Source organism: Argiope bruennichi, chromosome X2 (genome assembly GCF_947563725.1).
Source record: "Argiope bruennichi chromosome X2, qqArgBrue1.1, whole genome shotgun sequence".
Classification (NCBI taxonomy): Eukaryota; Metazoa; Arthropoda; class Arachnida; order Araneae; family Araneidae; genus Argiope; species Argiope bruennichi.
This window is the reverse complement of record NC_079163.1, coordinates 88,639,552-88,656,545: the sequence shown is the minus strand read 5'-3', so window position 1 is coordinate 88,656,545 and position 16,994 is coordinate 88,639,552. Positions and strand designations below refer to the sequence as shown.

General features: G+C 31.7%; 1 protein-coding gene across 2 annotated transcripts in view; it reads right to left on the bottom strand.

Moving 5' to 3' along the window:
* The window catches only part of LOC129960365 (battenin-like), a 55,980-nt gene that overhangs the window by 20,562 nt on the left and 18,424 nt on the right, over positions 1-16,994 (bottom strand). For both annotated transcript variants that reach the window (XM_056073770.1, XM_056073772.1), the window contains exons 5-9: positions 8,092-8,165; positions 6,998-7,083; positions 4,828-4,900; positions 4,707-4,738; positions 300-408 (exon numbers count right to left, since the gene is read on the bottom strand). In XM_056073770.1, the coding sequence (XP_055929745.1) occupies positions 300-408; positions 4,707-4,738; positions 4,828-4,900; positions 6,998-7,083; positions 8,092-8,165 (374 nt within the window). The remainder of the gene's footprint in view (positions 1-299; positions 409-4,706; positions 4,739-4,827; positions 4,901-6,997; positions 7,084-8,091; positions 8,166-16,994) is intronic.

Sequence of the window (16,994 nt, the reverse complement as noted above, 5' to 3'; positions counted from 1 at the left end):
TTTTTTTTCTTTTTATGTATCCTGCACTTGTGAAGAGTATTAATAAAACTAAACAAGTATTTAAATCCAGAATTGTATGTATATCATCCTTCATCACTGAAATTGCAAAAATTTCGCTTCAGCAAAAGACAGATACATAACCAGAAAACTAAGATGATCATCAGTCTTAGGTATTACTGGAAATAAAATTGTCCTCTAAATAATCACCAAGGAGTAAGAATTAAAATTTCCAAACATTACTTCAAAAAAACCCAAATTTTGACATGCTCAAAAAAAAAAAGTTTTTTTTCAATACTTACGTTACAGCAGTCAAAACAGGCGCAATAAGCATAATTTGTAAGGTTGTCCTCAGCTCAAAAAATTCTTTCAAACCTGCATATGATAATGCTCCTATCACACCAGCTCCACCTTATAAAATAAGAAGTTAAAATTAGGCGCAATTCAAGTATAAACTTCCAACAAGAAACTACAATTTTTGTTTCGTGCAGGAATAGAGGTAAAGAATATTTTTCAATAAAAGTATAAAACTTCAAATTTATGCTCTGTTCTTTCTCATTATGAGATGAACAGCAGGGTAATGGCACTCAGGACAAATACCAAAGCTATGCCTGGTAGGGAGGCGGAGGGGGGGGGCACAGTTTTGCATTTTAAAAAATATAATTTTTATAAATACGATCCACAATTTAAAAAGAATATTAGTCAAAAAGAGACAAGACTGAAATAACTAATAAACTAAACTTAATTGTAAAAAAATTCTAAGCTTATAAAATTTAGAGATGTTTTTCTTTTATTTCCAATGATATAAATATAAGTTTAAGTTTAAAAGTTACCATTATATATAAAAGCATTTTCATTAACATCATAAGATCCCTTTCAAAAATTGTTTTAAAAAACTTGTAAAATCGTTACGAAGATTTTTAATAAAATTTTGATTAAGTTTCAGATTAAAATTTATATATTGTAGCTTTAACTAGTTAAAAACGAGCTGAAATATGAAATTCAAACAGTTGTTTATGCCCAAAAGTTGAAAAAAAAAATACATTCCATTTATCTCATAAAAGAAAAAGAAAAAATATATGCATGCACTAAAGAGCTTCGTCCCCTGCTCTCTTTTGTATGCCAACCCCGATGTTGTTCGATATTGTATGCAATGTCTTTAAACTCCACTGGCCATTTGTCCAATGCTGGAATCTTAGTTTTTCTAGGATGAGAACATACATTTTCCGATCGGTCTATTTCCGATGCAAAACTCAAAGCCCCACAATCAGAATCTTCTTTGCTTATATCTCTAATATCTACATATTGAATCAATTTTCCTTATTTTGCCTCCAGTTTAGTAGCTTCACACGATCAGCTTTTCTTTTCAAATTGCCAGATTCCCGCTCGGTCTTTCTTCTCATTTTTTCTTTATTTGATAGCGCAGGTTAAATTTTATTTGGAAAGAGTTTCAATGAGGTATTTTGAGTTATAACCTTGGTATCATTACCTGTTATTTCTTCTATAGAAGTTTGGTTGGCAGCGTTAAAAGTTTAATGTGCTTGCTTTGTTGTGTGATTCGCAACCAGTAAATTTTTATGTTACGACTGACGCCCTTTAATATTGCTCAGTAAACATCTTCTTTGCTTATATCTCTAATATCTACATATTGAATCAATTTTCCATATTTTGCCTCCAGTTTAGTAGCTTCACACGATCAGCTTTTCTTTTCAAATTGCCAGATTCCCGCTCGGTCTTTCTTCTCATTTTTTCTTTATTTGATAGCGCAGGTTAAATTTTATTTGGAAAGAGTTTAAATGAGGTATTTTGAGTTATAACCTTGGTATCATTACCTGTTATTTCTTCTATAGAAGTTTGGTTGGCAGCGTTAAAAGTTTAATGTGCTTGCTTTGTTGTGTGATTCGCAACCAGTAAATTTTTATGTTACGACTGACGCCCTTTAATATTGCTCAGTAAACAACAATACGCCAGTAATCACTTTCAAAGTTGAATTTACTATATAACAAGTGGTTTGATTAATATCAACAGATCGAAGAGTTGAATATGAAAGTGATTGAGCCTTTAAGGAGCTGAGTGTAAGAATAATTGTATAAGGAATTATACAATGCGAAATTCTTAACTTGATTTATTACTTAACTTAAAATCATTATTTATAGCTGATGAGCAAGATCCTCCCCAAAAAAGGTTAAAATCGACAAATATAAACAGAGAAGTTAGTAAATCAAAGAACTGTTTTGCTTGCGAAATCTCAATGCTTTGTAGAAGCTATAAATAGATTTTGTTAAACTGGAATCAAAGAATTTAGCCTCAACTTCCAAGAATTCCAAATTCAAGTCATCTCTGAAGTTTTTAGCAATGATTCATCCATATTATATTTACTCATGTATATATTATTCTGTTATTAAAGGTAAACATTTCTGATTCAGAAAAAAAGATTTTATGACACTCCCAAACAGGGGAAGAAAAAGGGTGGACTGACAACTAAAGTTTCCCCCTCTAAATTCTTCTGCAGAAAAGTAAGAGAGATATGAAAACAGTTAAAAATAAGAAGCTCGCCTTACCCAGAAAAACAATGGGAAAATAATTTGGAAGATTAAAAAAAAAATTATGAAAAAGAAAATATATACAGAAGAAGTTTATACATTTTTGGAAGGATTTCTGGGTTGTTTAATAAATGTTATTTGATCTAAATGTCTTTTTCTTAAATTCTAAATGTACATAATGATTTCTTTGATAGTACGGCTGTTCGTAAAATTTCCAGGCATATTGATTTTCATTCTTCTTCTACTATTTTCAAGAGTTCATCAATCGTCGGTGAGCTTGTGCTTAGAAAGAGCTCTTTTAACATACCTAAAGCACAATATTCCAGAGGAGAAACGTCATAGAACTTTTCAAGAATATTTTGAAATGTATATATGCAATAGCTGCTTAAGTGTTTATTTTCTCAAGGAAAGCATCCGTACTTTTCGAAATATTGTTTGTAGTTTTGTATTGATGAAGTTTCACTTTATGAAAGTCATTGGAATAAGAAAATAGATTTTTTTTTCTTTAAATATCGGATGTAAAGCTTTCTCTTGATAGTATATTGAGTTGATTTTAATATTTTCCCCCCATTCTTCTTATTTTTAATTCTCCATTGTAGAAGAACCCTAAGACAATCATACACCCCTTACTGGAATTTTCTTTGAGTTGAGGGAACCAGCTTTGCGCCTTTTTTTTTTCTCTTCATTTTTTATTAGATTCATTATTTTGTTTTATTAGACAAAAGATCTTCCTAAAGACTTTAAAAAACAAACAAGAACATGTTCTTTCTTTCTTTGTTAAATACCCAGTGTTCATTCTGGTAGAAGGCAACAGATCTCATCAAAGTCTTTGCATAGACTTATATTTTGTTTTTATGTTGATTATTTTAAGTTGGTTTCTAAGACAATAGTTACTTACATTCAACCTATTTTTCCATCTTATTATGGAGAACCTATTTTTTATTCTAATTTTTATGTCATTACATTTTTCCATGTGTCTCCCGGCAGGTCGGAGAAGTCATTTGTGATTGTGATTATGCCATTACAACTTGAAATCATTGTGTCCAGATAAGTAGTTTTACAGTCTCGAAAGTACAATTATTGATCATCAGAGGAAATATATCCTTAGTTTGACTTGCTGCTATCATAGATTTAGTTTTATCATTGCTAATACTAAATCCATTTCTCCTGCTATATTCTTAAGCGAGACAAAAGCCATGACAACAACTTGACCAATAATATCGATATCATCAGCAAAAGCTAACAGTTGGAGAGTTCCTTGAAGAATACCTTCGCTTGAGTTTAATTCAGTGTGTTGAGTTTTATTTAATTAACGAATTTTATCGAAATCTAAACTGATCTTTCGTAAATTTCAATAACCTTCTTGATCCAAATCCTTGTAAGTTTATCCGCTAATTCAGTTAAGTTTAGGTAAAAATGTCAAAAACTGGGATATACCAGCCACTCTTCCCACACGTGTGGAAAAGGGGTTTCTATAATTTTATTCAAGTTTAGAATTTGAATAGTGTACACATGATTTGATGCTGTAAAGGAAATTTTGCCTCGCTTTGTGAACTTCATACAATTATAATATTATAGTAACTGATACGTTTATTAATATATTCTTAAATAAACAATCGGTTCGATCACAGTATTTTAATGTTGTGTTTTATTTCGTCTGGCTACTAGAAGGTCAGGTTTATTCCATCCCTTTTATTCTTTATTCAGAATTAAAAGCACTTAAAATAGCATTAAGAAAAAGGGAAAAAAATCCCACCTTCACAACGATGACGATATAAAATTTCAATGGGAATCTGATGATCTATATATTATAAAACATAAATCTAAATTTAATAACGTATCTTAAGAATTTCAATAAATTCCTAATTACAATAAATAATCAAATGCTCATGTCATTTTTAAATGCATGTATTAGTTCAAATGATCTGACAAAATCACATAGCACAAAGTAATTGAAGAACATGACATGAAAGGCATGAATTTAATAATTTTATCACTTTGATCATTCCTTTCTTATTCCAAAGAAATTTTTTGTTTGTGTGTGTAAAGATCTTCAATTATGCAGAGGCAACTTTTAATAACCTAAACCTTTAACCTTTTTTTTACCTAAAAGTTTTTTAATGAAATAACCAAAAGATAACCTTTTACAAAATATTATTTACTCACCCGTTCCAGATGACCAAGTAGACACTACATCTCTAAGAAGGGGAAAATACAAGACATTATTAACATTTCATGAGATATTAAATACTACTGTAGCTGATTTTTTTATGAAGATTTTACTCACTTATCAAAGAATGAAGAATATGATAAATATGTAACTTCTCCTAGTCCACTAGATAAAGCAGCACATATCACACCTATTAATGAATTGAGATTCATTCAGCAAATTTTATAATACATGCATTTAATATTATAAACAGGAGAGAGAGAAAATTATTATATATCATTAATTGTTTTATTAATCACCAAGAAAAACAAAATCTAACCGTCACGACACTTTTATGTAGTAGAAATTAAAAGATTCAAAGCTAATTAACTTACCTAAAGCATGCAATTCACAGTGAATTATTGAAAATCAAATTTTTGGTTGAATTATGATAAATAGGTGAGGGAAAAACAAAGCAGAACATAATAATTCAGTTTAGTTAATATTCTTAAATTGTGCATTTTAAATCACACTTTCTTCTAATATGTGTAATTTTGTGCCTAAATATACACTCATGTCCAAAATTAAGGTCACAAACATAAAATCTGCAAAAAATGAAAAGGTATTCACTGTGTTGCCATTAAATTTGGCACAAAGGTACACTACAATGGAAGATTGAACACAGACACATAACAACATGGAAATGATTTTAATTAGGAATTAAGAAACAGGGTATATCAAAAAGTGTTACATTATGAATCAGAGATAAAGCATTTATCTCGGGAAAAACTTGTCTATTATGGAATGTGACCACCGTGCACTGGTATACAGGTTTCATAACGAGCTTTCATACTGTTTATGAGGGTATCAATAAATGCTTGCGACAACAAAGCCCATTCTTCCAAAAGCGCGGCTTTTATCTCTTGGTGGGTATTAGGAGGGGGGTTACGCTGTGCAATGGCTCTTCCGAGACCATCCCAGACATGTTCAATAGGATTGGGATCCGGAGTCCTCGAGGGCCAGTTCATACGTCGAATATCCTCATCCTCAAGAAAATCATCAACGATCTGGGCTCTGTGTGGACGTCCATAAACATCAAGTCTGGGCCAAAAGCACACCCGAACAACCTCACATAGGCTTCAAGGATCTCATCCCTATAGCGATATGCATTGACAGCACCCGCATCGAAGACGTGCAGTGGTGTACGACTGCCCAACATTATGCCACCCCAGACAAGCATTCCTCTGTCACCAAATCTGTCGATTTCTTTTACGTAGGAGGGATAATAGCGAGCTCCTTGCACTCTCCAGATGAAGATTCGACGAGTGTCACTCTGTGTGGTAAATCTCGACTCATCACTGAAAAGAACACGCTTCCATTCTTGCTGTGCCCAAGACTGATGTATTCGGCACCAACCACAACAACCGGGCTTTTCTGTTGGATGCAGTCAAACGAACGCGCTCAACTGGTCGCAGGGCATAAAGGGCTCTTTCTGCTAGACGTCTATATACTGTTTGCCTGAAAATTCTTATTCCAGACGCAGCAGCAAGGTCACGAGCAAATTGAGGAGCCATTGTCAGCCTATGCCGTCGTGCGCTTAATGCCAAATTGCGATCCTGTGCAGGCGTCGTTGCTCTGTGAAGGCCTTGGCCGGCCTTCCTGGTTACAGTACAACTTGTTTGGAATTGATTCCACAACCTAGATACCACTTTCGATGCCACTTGTAATCATCGAGCCACCTCCGCTTGAGACTGCCCAGCTTCAAGCCTGCCAACGGTTCTCCATCTCGAGGAATAGTCTAAACGATTATGAGAACTCATTCTCACTGGAAACAGGTTAAGTTTTTTTATTTAATGCAATAGTCACAAAACTGCAGGCAAAACTCCTAGATGCCTAAACAGTCAAATTTCAGTAGTTCCTCAAAAACTAATGCTAAACAACATTTTTTCCCACAAAAAAGGTTAATATCGTGTTACCGGTCCTTCACAATATATAAAATATAATTTGTTTAAATTTTACTGGTAGCCATTTAGAATGACATTGAAAAACACTTTTGTGACCTTATTTTGGACATGAGTGTAGATGTACAATATTTAAACAATATTAGTTATTTCAAAATTGAAAGTGTTTAAAAATACAATAACGCTCAATAAAAAAACACAACATAAATGATTTGGATAACATAAAAACAAAACGTTTTTAGGGAAATTTAAGTCACTTTACGACTTTATTTATACTACTAAATATTTAAAAAGTACTGAGTAGTATACATTACAAGTTTAGAATAAGTTAACTAAGCCTAGCTTACCTAAAAATGTCACCCAATGACTAGTTGATAAGGACGTAATAATAAATGATGCAGCACAAAGCACAACTGCGATCATAACCCGAAATCTATAGGAAATATAATATCAATCGAAATCGTACAATAACTTGTAGTCTACGTATTTTCTACAAGCGGTTCAAGGTCACATTTGCTACCGCGTTACTGGTACCAGACAAACAATAACGAGGTAGAAAATGTGATCTTGAACCGCCTACAGAAAATACACAGACTATAATATACAAGCTTTTAATTATATCTAAATAAAAATAAAACATAGAGCATAATTATTTATTTTAATAAAAACAGTAAATTAATTCTTTATATTATTATGAGATATACTAATGACGAACAATTTGAAGAGGTGAGGGACGCGTTAGGATAGAACCTGGGACCTTTTGGTTAGCAGTCCAGTAACGATCCGATTTTACCAAAACAGCTGTTCGGGTAGAAGCACTGTTACTGGCTTATATGCTATTCACCACAAATTATTAAAACAGCAAAATAAAAACAAACACATAAAAAATGTAATCAAATGTAACCACACAGAATAAGTGGAATTTCAGTTCCCTTCCTTAATTCAATGAATACATTTTTGAATAAATTTCATTGCTTACTTATTCACTGCTAGCAGAAACAATGACGTTATTTTAAAATATTTTCTTTAACTACTAATGACGATACAGATACATATTACCTGCGGTTTCATCATTTATCATATAAAACTGAATACAATAGAAATAAAATTTCTAATATGCAGCTTTAAATTAATGAATTTATTAAATTAAATTTGGAATCTGATGTAAAATTACTATATCAACCCAACAAAAATTCTAACTAAAAAAAAAATCTATTTATTTTAATATTTTACAGAAGGAAGCAAAAAGTGATTACATAAAAGTTCGCAATAAATAATGCATTCTTATAATTTAAAATTGATGTTTTTAAAATTTAGAGATTTTTTTTTCTTCAAATTACAAAATACTTTGTCAGCTGAATATTTGCAACTTTTTCTTAGTAATTACAAAGGAAAAAAAGTAAATTCATTAGAAAAAAGTAAAAAATCATTCTATTCTTACTGTGTTCTGAGAAATATAAACGGAGCTACAAGTTTTATGAACAAGGACGGCAATATATCTGCCAAAAGAATTGCCTGGAAATAAAAAGTAAACTCGCAATTAGTTATGCAAAGGTTTAGAATGTTTATTATTCATAATTAATAATAAGAGTTAAATCGTAACAATAAAAAAGTGAAAAAAAATCACTTTATAAATTTTATGTCATAGTGAATAAAAAGACCAATAAACACATTTTTTTCTTATGTAAATGCACAACAAAAGAAAGACATGCAAAAAACCTTCAATTACAATCCAAATAATTTTATTTCGCTGAGAGATACTGATCATATAATGAAATTGAATTTTTGACAGTCTTTGAAACTATAATAAGATAATAAAAACCCAGAAATATCAAATAATATAAACGTTACTGCTCTTTACTTTGTGTAGAAACTTATTACAGATATATTTTAAGTATTACAGTTTATCCTGTTTAAATACGGCTTGGATCAAGGAATTCTTTCGCATGCCACGGATATAGAATGTGAATCATCCTCGAATCTTGTACAGAAATTAAAAGTTGTCTGTTAATCAATTTGAAGTGTCTCAGAATAAAAAAGTTAAAACTATGATTGGAGATTTAGAATTAAGTGATAGATCTCGTAAGTGGCGCTCAGAAAAATGTGCTAATTATGTAAACATCATATGGACGAAGTTTTCTTAACTCTTTAGAGGGCCTTGGGAAGATTATCTCCCACCTACATGAACTTATGAAATACACCTGCGGAAAATCCAAACCCCACTATAATATGTTTGCTTCGATATTGTATTTTTGGGAACAGTATATCCCACATCAGTTTTGTACTGCCAACTAAAAAAATGAATTTAGGAGAAACAGTAATTACTGTGAAATACACAGATTACCGTATAGACCATGACCACTATTTCCCATCTTTTAGGAGTGCAAAAAGTCTTTTTGGAAGTGGTCTACTTTCTATAGGGACTGTCTAAAAATACAATTTCCAATTCCTTAAGAGAAAGAAAGGATTTACCAATAAATTTTTTTAAAAACACTTTTTAATCGTATGTATCTGTCTCTCCAGAAATATCCCCACCAAGAGTTCTTTTCAACAATAAATTTCTAAACAATGTGTTTGGAAGCAAACATATTTTTAACTTCAGGATTGACACAATTCTACCATTTTCTTAATTCACTATTTGCCTTTTAAAAAGTTTTTGCAATATCAGAATAAAATATAGAACATAAACCTCTACGAAAAATAAATATTCTAAAATCTAATAAAAATGAATCAGTATTCACATTAAGAACTAATTCGAAATGAATTGCCCCAGGGATAGCATAAGTAAATATTATTAAATAACATGTAGTATTAAAATCCTCACAGAAAAAGGTCCAGCAAAATCCACACTGGACACATCAAAAGAAAAATGTTCTTGAATTCTGTCAGGAAGTAGTAGTGGGGCTACCCTTAGACTATCATTCGCTGAAATAAGTGCAAGAATGATTCCTTACCTTCTCCAGCAGCAGTCAAATACCATTCCCGCTTACTCAAGAGCCCTTCAATGTTATCTAGATGAGTTCATTGAAAATGTGGGGATGGTCATACTATTTTAGGTCTTCAGTGCAGTATCCCGAATTTGTATCTCATCGATAGTTTATCCCCACAATATTACATTCTAATTGATTCGCTACGATTTGTTTATGTTGGTCAGAAATTTCGGGAATTTTATTTTTTTATTGTTTTATGAGTTAAAACGCCTTTTCGTGACCTCATATTAGAATCCAGTTTAAATAGAGGTGTTTTCCTTCCACATAATTTCCATGCTTTCCTTCCACATAAATTTACAAACATATCGTTTTCAGTTATATTCTAACTTATTTTCAAAGTCCCGAATCCCTTGAATCAGAAAGTCCTTGTATTTCTTGGGAAATTCTTCTGTTTCCAAAAAACTTACTCAAATAAAAATAAAGCAGAAGACGAATATAGTATTAAACATACATTCTGACAACTTTCGTCTGAACAATCCCCCTTTCCAACTTCATCTAATAATCACACAAAACAAGAATTAATTAGTCAGATATTTTCACTTATTTTTATTTTTCCTTCATATGCCATGTTTCAAAATGAATCACTTCCCAACAGTATATCAACAGGAGTATTATTGCAATTTCTTCGATTCTTACTGCTTTGAGATTTAATATTTTAGCTAACTCGGTTGAGACAAAATTTCTATGAGAAGCATTATCCAAAATGGCATTTGTCGAAGCAGACGAAAAAAAAAAAAAAAAAAATCTGAACATGCACAAACAGAACAAGTTTGTAAAAAGGCTGCTTTATTCGCATTAATATTATTATTCCGTATTGAAATATACTCAATATTTTTATTTGATACTAAGGGGGATATTCTTATTACTTCCGCTTTCAGTTCCTATGTCAGAAGCATTTATGGATTTATTATTTGTTCTACAGAGGGACTGTTTTACTAAGGGGGATATTCGTATTACTTCCGCTTTCAGTTCCTTTGTCAGAAGCATTTATGGATTTATTATTTGTTCTACAGACTGACTCATGGTAAAATTGGGAAGACCATCATCTACAAACAGTACCTGATTGACAAAATTTGCTCAAGTGATTTTTCTTAAAACAATTCCAGCATCTCCCTTTTTCTGTTCAATATCCAAAACGTTAAAATTAACAGAATTGTAAATATTTATGGAATCGCAGAATATACAATACCCCTTTACCTGCGTATGTAATGCCGCAGTAGTTGGTACAATTTAGGCTTTGAATAATTTCTTTGATATTTTTAACTGCTTTGATAATTTTGAGAAAAGGCGCGATTAGAATCAAAAACTTTGGGATTACTCACAACAGATTCGCAAATTTCCCTCTATTTAACTTCATTCTTCAAAAAGGACATTATATCCGAAACTTCACAATTTGCATCCTTATTTCGTTTTCAGAGAATAAAGGTTTTCAATAATAAAGGGTTCAATAAATGTCATTTGATTCCTCAGTAACAATGAAATATTTTAAATTACTTATGTTTACTACAATCTCATAATATAATCTTCGCAAACCTCTAACATTAAGTGAATTTCTTACAGGTTCAATTTAGACAGGCAAGAATTTACAATAAAATCCGTTTGCCCGTAACGCTGTTTTAAAAGTTCAAAACAAGATTCGTACTTTTTCTCATTTAAGTCAAACCCAACAACAATATTACACGCGCGGGGAGGGGGGGGGAAGAAAGCAGTGATATTCAGTATTGAAATTTTTCTATTTTAGAAAGAGAATTGTTTGACCCTATTGCACTATCAAAACAATAAGGAGTTCCCTGAAATTGGAATCACCAGAAAAAGACAGGATTTCTAATTTTGGGAATTTTAAAGCCGAAATAGAATTACCAGATACATTAGATTTGTTAAGACTGAAATAATATCCTTGAATATTTATTTCTGTAAATTGCTTAGGTTTATTTTAACTGTTAAAATTTTATCATCGCATTCTTCTGACTCATTAATTCACTTTTAAATTTATTTGTATCAGTTATAAGATTTTCGGCCCCAAAATAATATTTTTTCAAAATTTATTCTTTTGTTTCGATGAGTTGAAGCAACTCAGAGCTGAAATCTTCAGTTGTTTCATCTACAGTTTGAATTTTGCTAACTTCGTGACACTTCTTCGAGTACTGCTTCTATATTCAATAATCTTCGATAGCTTTTCCATTATTTAAAAAAAATGTCAAAAGGACCTTGCCTTGCAAATAAATTAATCAAATCTCGAGCCTTTGCGGCCGATGCCCCAAACGTGGTCCAATAACTCATGAATTTCAAATTGCCTTTTCAATTATTTATTCTTGAAAGTTACTTGAAAATATATATGTAACAGTGAAAACCCGAAATCAGTCAAAACGCGAATTAACTAGAGAAAACGCGTTTTAACTGACAGCGCTAGGGAGAACACGAATTCACTAGGGAAAACGCGTTCTAACTGGCAGCGCCAGGGAAAACCCGAATTACAGCGCTAAGGAGAACGTATTTTATCTAGTTATTTACGGTTTTGTCGAGTTAAAACCGTACGAATCTAGTTTTCTTGTTCGTGAAATTTTCAAAACAAAGTGAAGTTGTCCAATTTTATTCTTGTTGGAGCGTGTTTGTGCTGGTTGATTTATTTAAGGAGAGTGAAGAAATTGTTAAAGCTTTTTGCGTTAAAAAGTGGAAAAATAGATTTCTTGAACATTTACAATTGTTGCAGAAAAAACAGAATAATTTGAATGTGATTACACGTGATGAATACAACATTCTTTTAACTGAGGTGGAAGCAAAATCTACCGTTAGCAAGACTTCTGTACAGTACTGCAGATTAAAAAGGTCTGACGGTCTTGAAAGTTGATTGAAAAAAAGTTGATTTATTCAAATGAGCCCATCAAATATTATTTACCAGTTGATGAAATTTATGATATCATCGAAAGTGCACATCTGGCCATAGGACATGGTGGTAGAGACAAATTCAAAATTGAAACTTCAAGAAAATATGCTAACATAACTACTGAGATTCTACAAATTTTAATATCGATATGTGAAACATGTAAACAGAAAAAAAAAAAAAAAATATGAAAAGGAAAGATTTGGTTTCTAAACCTATCATTCCCTCAGAAATGAATAGTCGCTGCCAAGTGGATTTGATTGACATGCAACTTCAGACAGATAATGAATTCAAGTTTATTACGGTTTACCAGGACCATTTAATAAAATTTGCATTACTAATACCGCTTCAGAGCGAAAGAGGTTGCGTTGAAGTACTTGATATCTTTTTAATATTTGCGGCTCCTTGCGTACTGCAATCTGATAATGGAAGACAGTTTGTAAATTCAGTTATAGAAGCAGTTAGGTACATATGTCCAGAATTGAAGATTGTTAATGGGAAACCTTGTCACAGCCAGTCGCCAACAAAGTTGTAGAAAATATTTTGGATTCATGGATGAAGGATAATCGAACTAAAAGTGGCCAATGGGCTTCATTTTATCCAGTTCATGAAAAACAGAGCTCTACATTCAGTAATTAAACGATCGCCAAACAAAAATATGTTTGGGATTGAACCAATAGTTGGAATGACAACCTCAACTTTACCATCAGATATTATAAAAACTATCGAAGACGAGGATGAACTTCAGAAAATTTTCAAGGATATGAATGCAGAAGAACAAGAAACTGAACAAGCACAATCAGGGGTGCATATGCTAGCTAATAAGTCGACCATCTTTCTAATTAAAGAGGAAGCCAAAGAAAATTTAATAAAGCAAGCCAAATGAATGAAAAAGATTTCCGATACAACACATCCTGAGGTTAATATTGGAGGTAATGTTGTTCCAATTCCAGATGTTGATAGAGCAAAAGCTGATTTACTCGGTATAGTGGTCGGTATAACTCATCGGTATAGTGCTTGAAAAAAATAAAAATGGTCTGTACAAAATTGGTTCAAAAGATGGAGTTCTGAACAAACTGTATTCGAGGTAAGAAATGGTATTTAGGTAGTTTAGTATTTATTCAATAAATATAATTTATTCAATTTATATTAACTTTAAATTATTTTATAAGTATCTATAGTAGTAGATTTTATCTATTCAGGGTGCAAGTTTGATATAAAAATTTAACATATTCCCTATTTTTAGATCTGAATTCGATGTATCGCAGCAAATGTTCTTGACTAAAGAACAAATACCGAATCAGGAAATATGTCTGAGAACAGCAGCAAGAAAAAGAGCTATAGGAATTGGGCAAGGGTTCTATACTGTTCTTGTAAAAAACACTGTTCTTCAAAGAGATGTTTATGCATGAAAAATGATGCTCTTTGCAATTTTAAGCGTCACAGTAGTTTTCCTTGTCGAAATAAATAATCTGTAATAACAATATTGCTTTAAACAATATCCAAAGAAAGTTTTTTTTTCAATGATAGGATTTTTCCCCAAATACTGTTTTACTAAGTATAATTTAATATAATAATTTTGGAGAGATGCAAATAATTTTGTCTAACAAATCAATTAAAACACGAATAAAACGGTTATCCTTAGCGCTGTTATTAAGAAAGCATCTTTCCTTGTTAATTCGGGTTTTCCCTGGCGTTGTCAGTTAGAACGCGTTTTCCCTAGTGAATTCGGGTTCTCCCTGGCGATGTCAGTTAGAACGCGTTTTCCCAAGTTAATTCGCGTTTTGACTGATTTCGGGTTTTCACTGTAACATATACACTACTACGTACAATAAATTTGCTTTGGGAGTACATTATTAAACTACATGGTGCCTTCTATATATACATTCCGTTGATTATCACACAAGTGAAGCAAGAAATACATCAAACATAAGCCGAAACTGAATAACGCCATTTGAAGGAAAATAAATCTGTAACAACCTTTGCATCGCAAATAATTTAATATTGTAGCAAATGAATAAAAGAAACAAAAGTTTAGATCAGCTAATATTCCATATAGCATTAGCTCGTCAGCTAATAGACAAATATTCTTCAAGAGAAAGGAAAGGCCATCCTGCTAGATTCTCGCCAAAGTATGCAGTTCCGAATGATGTGTGCTTAACCAGTTAGGGGAACCATACACTAAAGTTGGTTTCCAACTATAGACGATGTAGAAAATGCAGCACAAATGCCCCATAAAAGAGGAACCTCAACATGTGTGCAGAATGTAAGGTACCCTTGTGAATAGCAACATGCTTCTCATCTTCAAATGGCAAATAATCGCCATTATATTGAATTTTCTTTATGGTCGTAAATGGTGCCGAGGGAAGGAAGTAAAAGTAAATATAAAATTCGTCAAAATAAAATATATTTTCTTAAATGATATTGTTTAATTGATAATTAAGCTCACAGACACACAAGAAAAAAATAACTTTGAAGAATTCAAAAGAAAAATAAATGGCCTACGAAAGGGTTAAATAATATTGAATGAAATGATTTCCATATAATGCGCAAGCTGCTAGCAAGAAAGGACTTAGCAAACTGATGGAAATGGCGGACAAAATTATCGAGTTTTCTTTCGGAACTGCTAACTCTGTTTCTGAAAGAACTTTGAATATCTCTTTACAATCACCGGGTTGAGCAAGTGCTTAACCATTTGAGTGCTGAAGAAATTTCTAGTACATATGCTAAAAGTGCGGAATAAAATGCATTTCTGAAAAATAATAGAAACGATTAGAATTAAGGCTATTAGATAGAATTTAATTTTTACTAAACAAATATTTTTTATTCTCACTTATTACAAGAATGCTTTGCTGCACAAATTCCTTTTTTTTTTTTTATTTTTTTTTTTTACATATAGCGGAAATTAAGTCGGGTCAGTTAATTCTATTACCTTTTTTTTTTTTTTTTTTTTTTTTGCTACACACCTTACACTGTCGCAAGTTTTTCTCAGGCAATTTTTCTACAGAAAGCTTTTTTCTTATTGATAGTTTTCCTATGGTATTTTTGGTTGCTAACCATTTCTTCTCTATAGCATCAATAACATTCGAAGTAAATTGTAGTCTAGCTAATTTTTTATCCAGACAATTTTCCGAATACATTACATAAGCGTTTAGCACCATTCTGACAAAAATGCTAAAAACTTTTTTCGGTATTTTAAAGTTCGTCCTTTATCGGGATATGAATAATATTTAGTTTTGCATTTACATATTGAACATTTCCACTCTTCTTTGTAACTGTTATGTTTTGTGTTGTATAATTTGTAGAAAACAGTATGATTTTTTTTTTTTTGTAAGAGCATATAAGTATTTTGTGATTTTTGAAATATTTTGGTTGACCAACTTGCGAAAATTTTACTTCATTCGGAATATGTTCTCAATTTCTCCGAATGGTGCCAGTTAGATATGCGTTTTTCTGTTAGCGTGCTTTAGCAAGGTGAATACTAGTGAAAAAAATAAGCCATGAATAAATAGTATAATTTATTCAAGTAATTTATTAATATTATCAGTTTTTTAACCACTACATATCCAAGACCATCTTATTTATTTATTTCTTCTTCATCATTACTTGATTTTGCACCTTGATGATAAAAAAATTCCAAACAATAGTTTGAAATAGAATCGTAAATCCTCCAGAACTTGATTTCCCATTTATGGTGTGTTTATTAGGAAGATATTGTTTTATAATAGAGTAACAATGAATACCAAGTAACGATTCGTTTATGCTCAAATGATGGTGATACGAACATTGCTCCCAAAAAATTTTACAGGTGCAATCCACTAAAAAGTTGAATTTATCACACGGATCGCAATCTGAATATCCCGATGGTGGCAAATTGCTATTATCTATTAAACAGAAAACTTTAAAATCAAATGAAACCTTTTTCTAGCAAACATCTTTCAGGACCACAGGATGTTTCTGGAGTCTTTATTCCAATAGGGGTTTATTGATGGTCATTTTGTAATGCCCATTTCTAATAGAACCGCAACAATTGCTTTCATTTCTGCAGTAGTTACTGGTACCGATGATTTCTCGCGTGAACATCGCTACAATTTTCTCCTGGAATTCAAAATCTGATCCGCATAGCAATTCGTTTCTGTAACCATTGTAGATGAAATACGAAATTGCAAATAAATAAAATAAAATAAATAATTGAAATATTCGATTGGTTTCGCATCAGAAGCAAGGCCATATTTTGGACCAGATACTTCAGAAAAACTATTCGATTCATTAGAAAATATTGAGTTTACAGGTAAAGATTCATTAATGTTATTAATATCGGGGGCACTTGCAATTAGTTCATTATCATCACTGCTTTTCCTAATTAATTCATAATCTTTTGCAAGGGATGATGATATCACTTCCACTATCACTTTCAAAATCATTACTACACACTGTATCATCAGTGCTCATACCATAGTCACTTTCAGATAA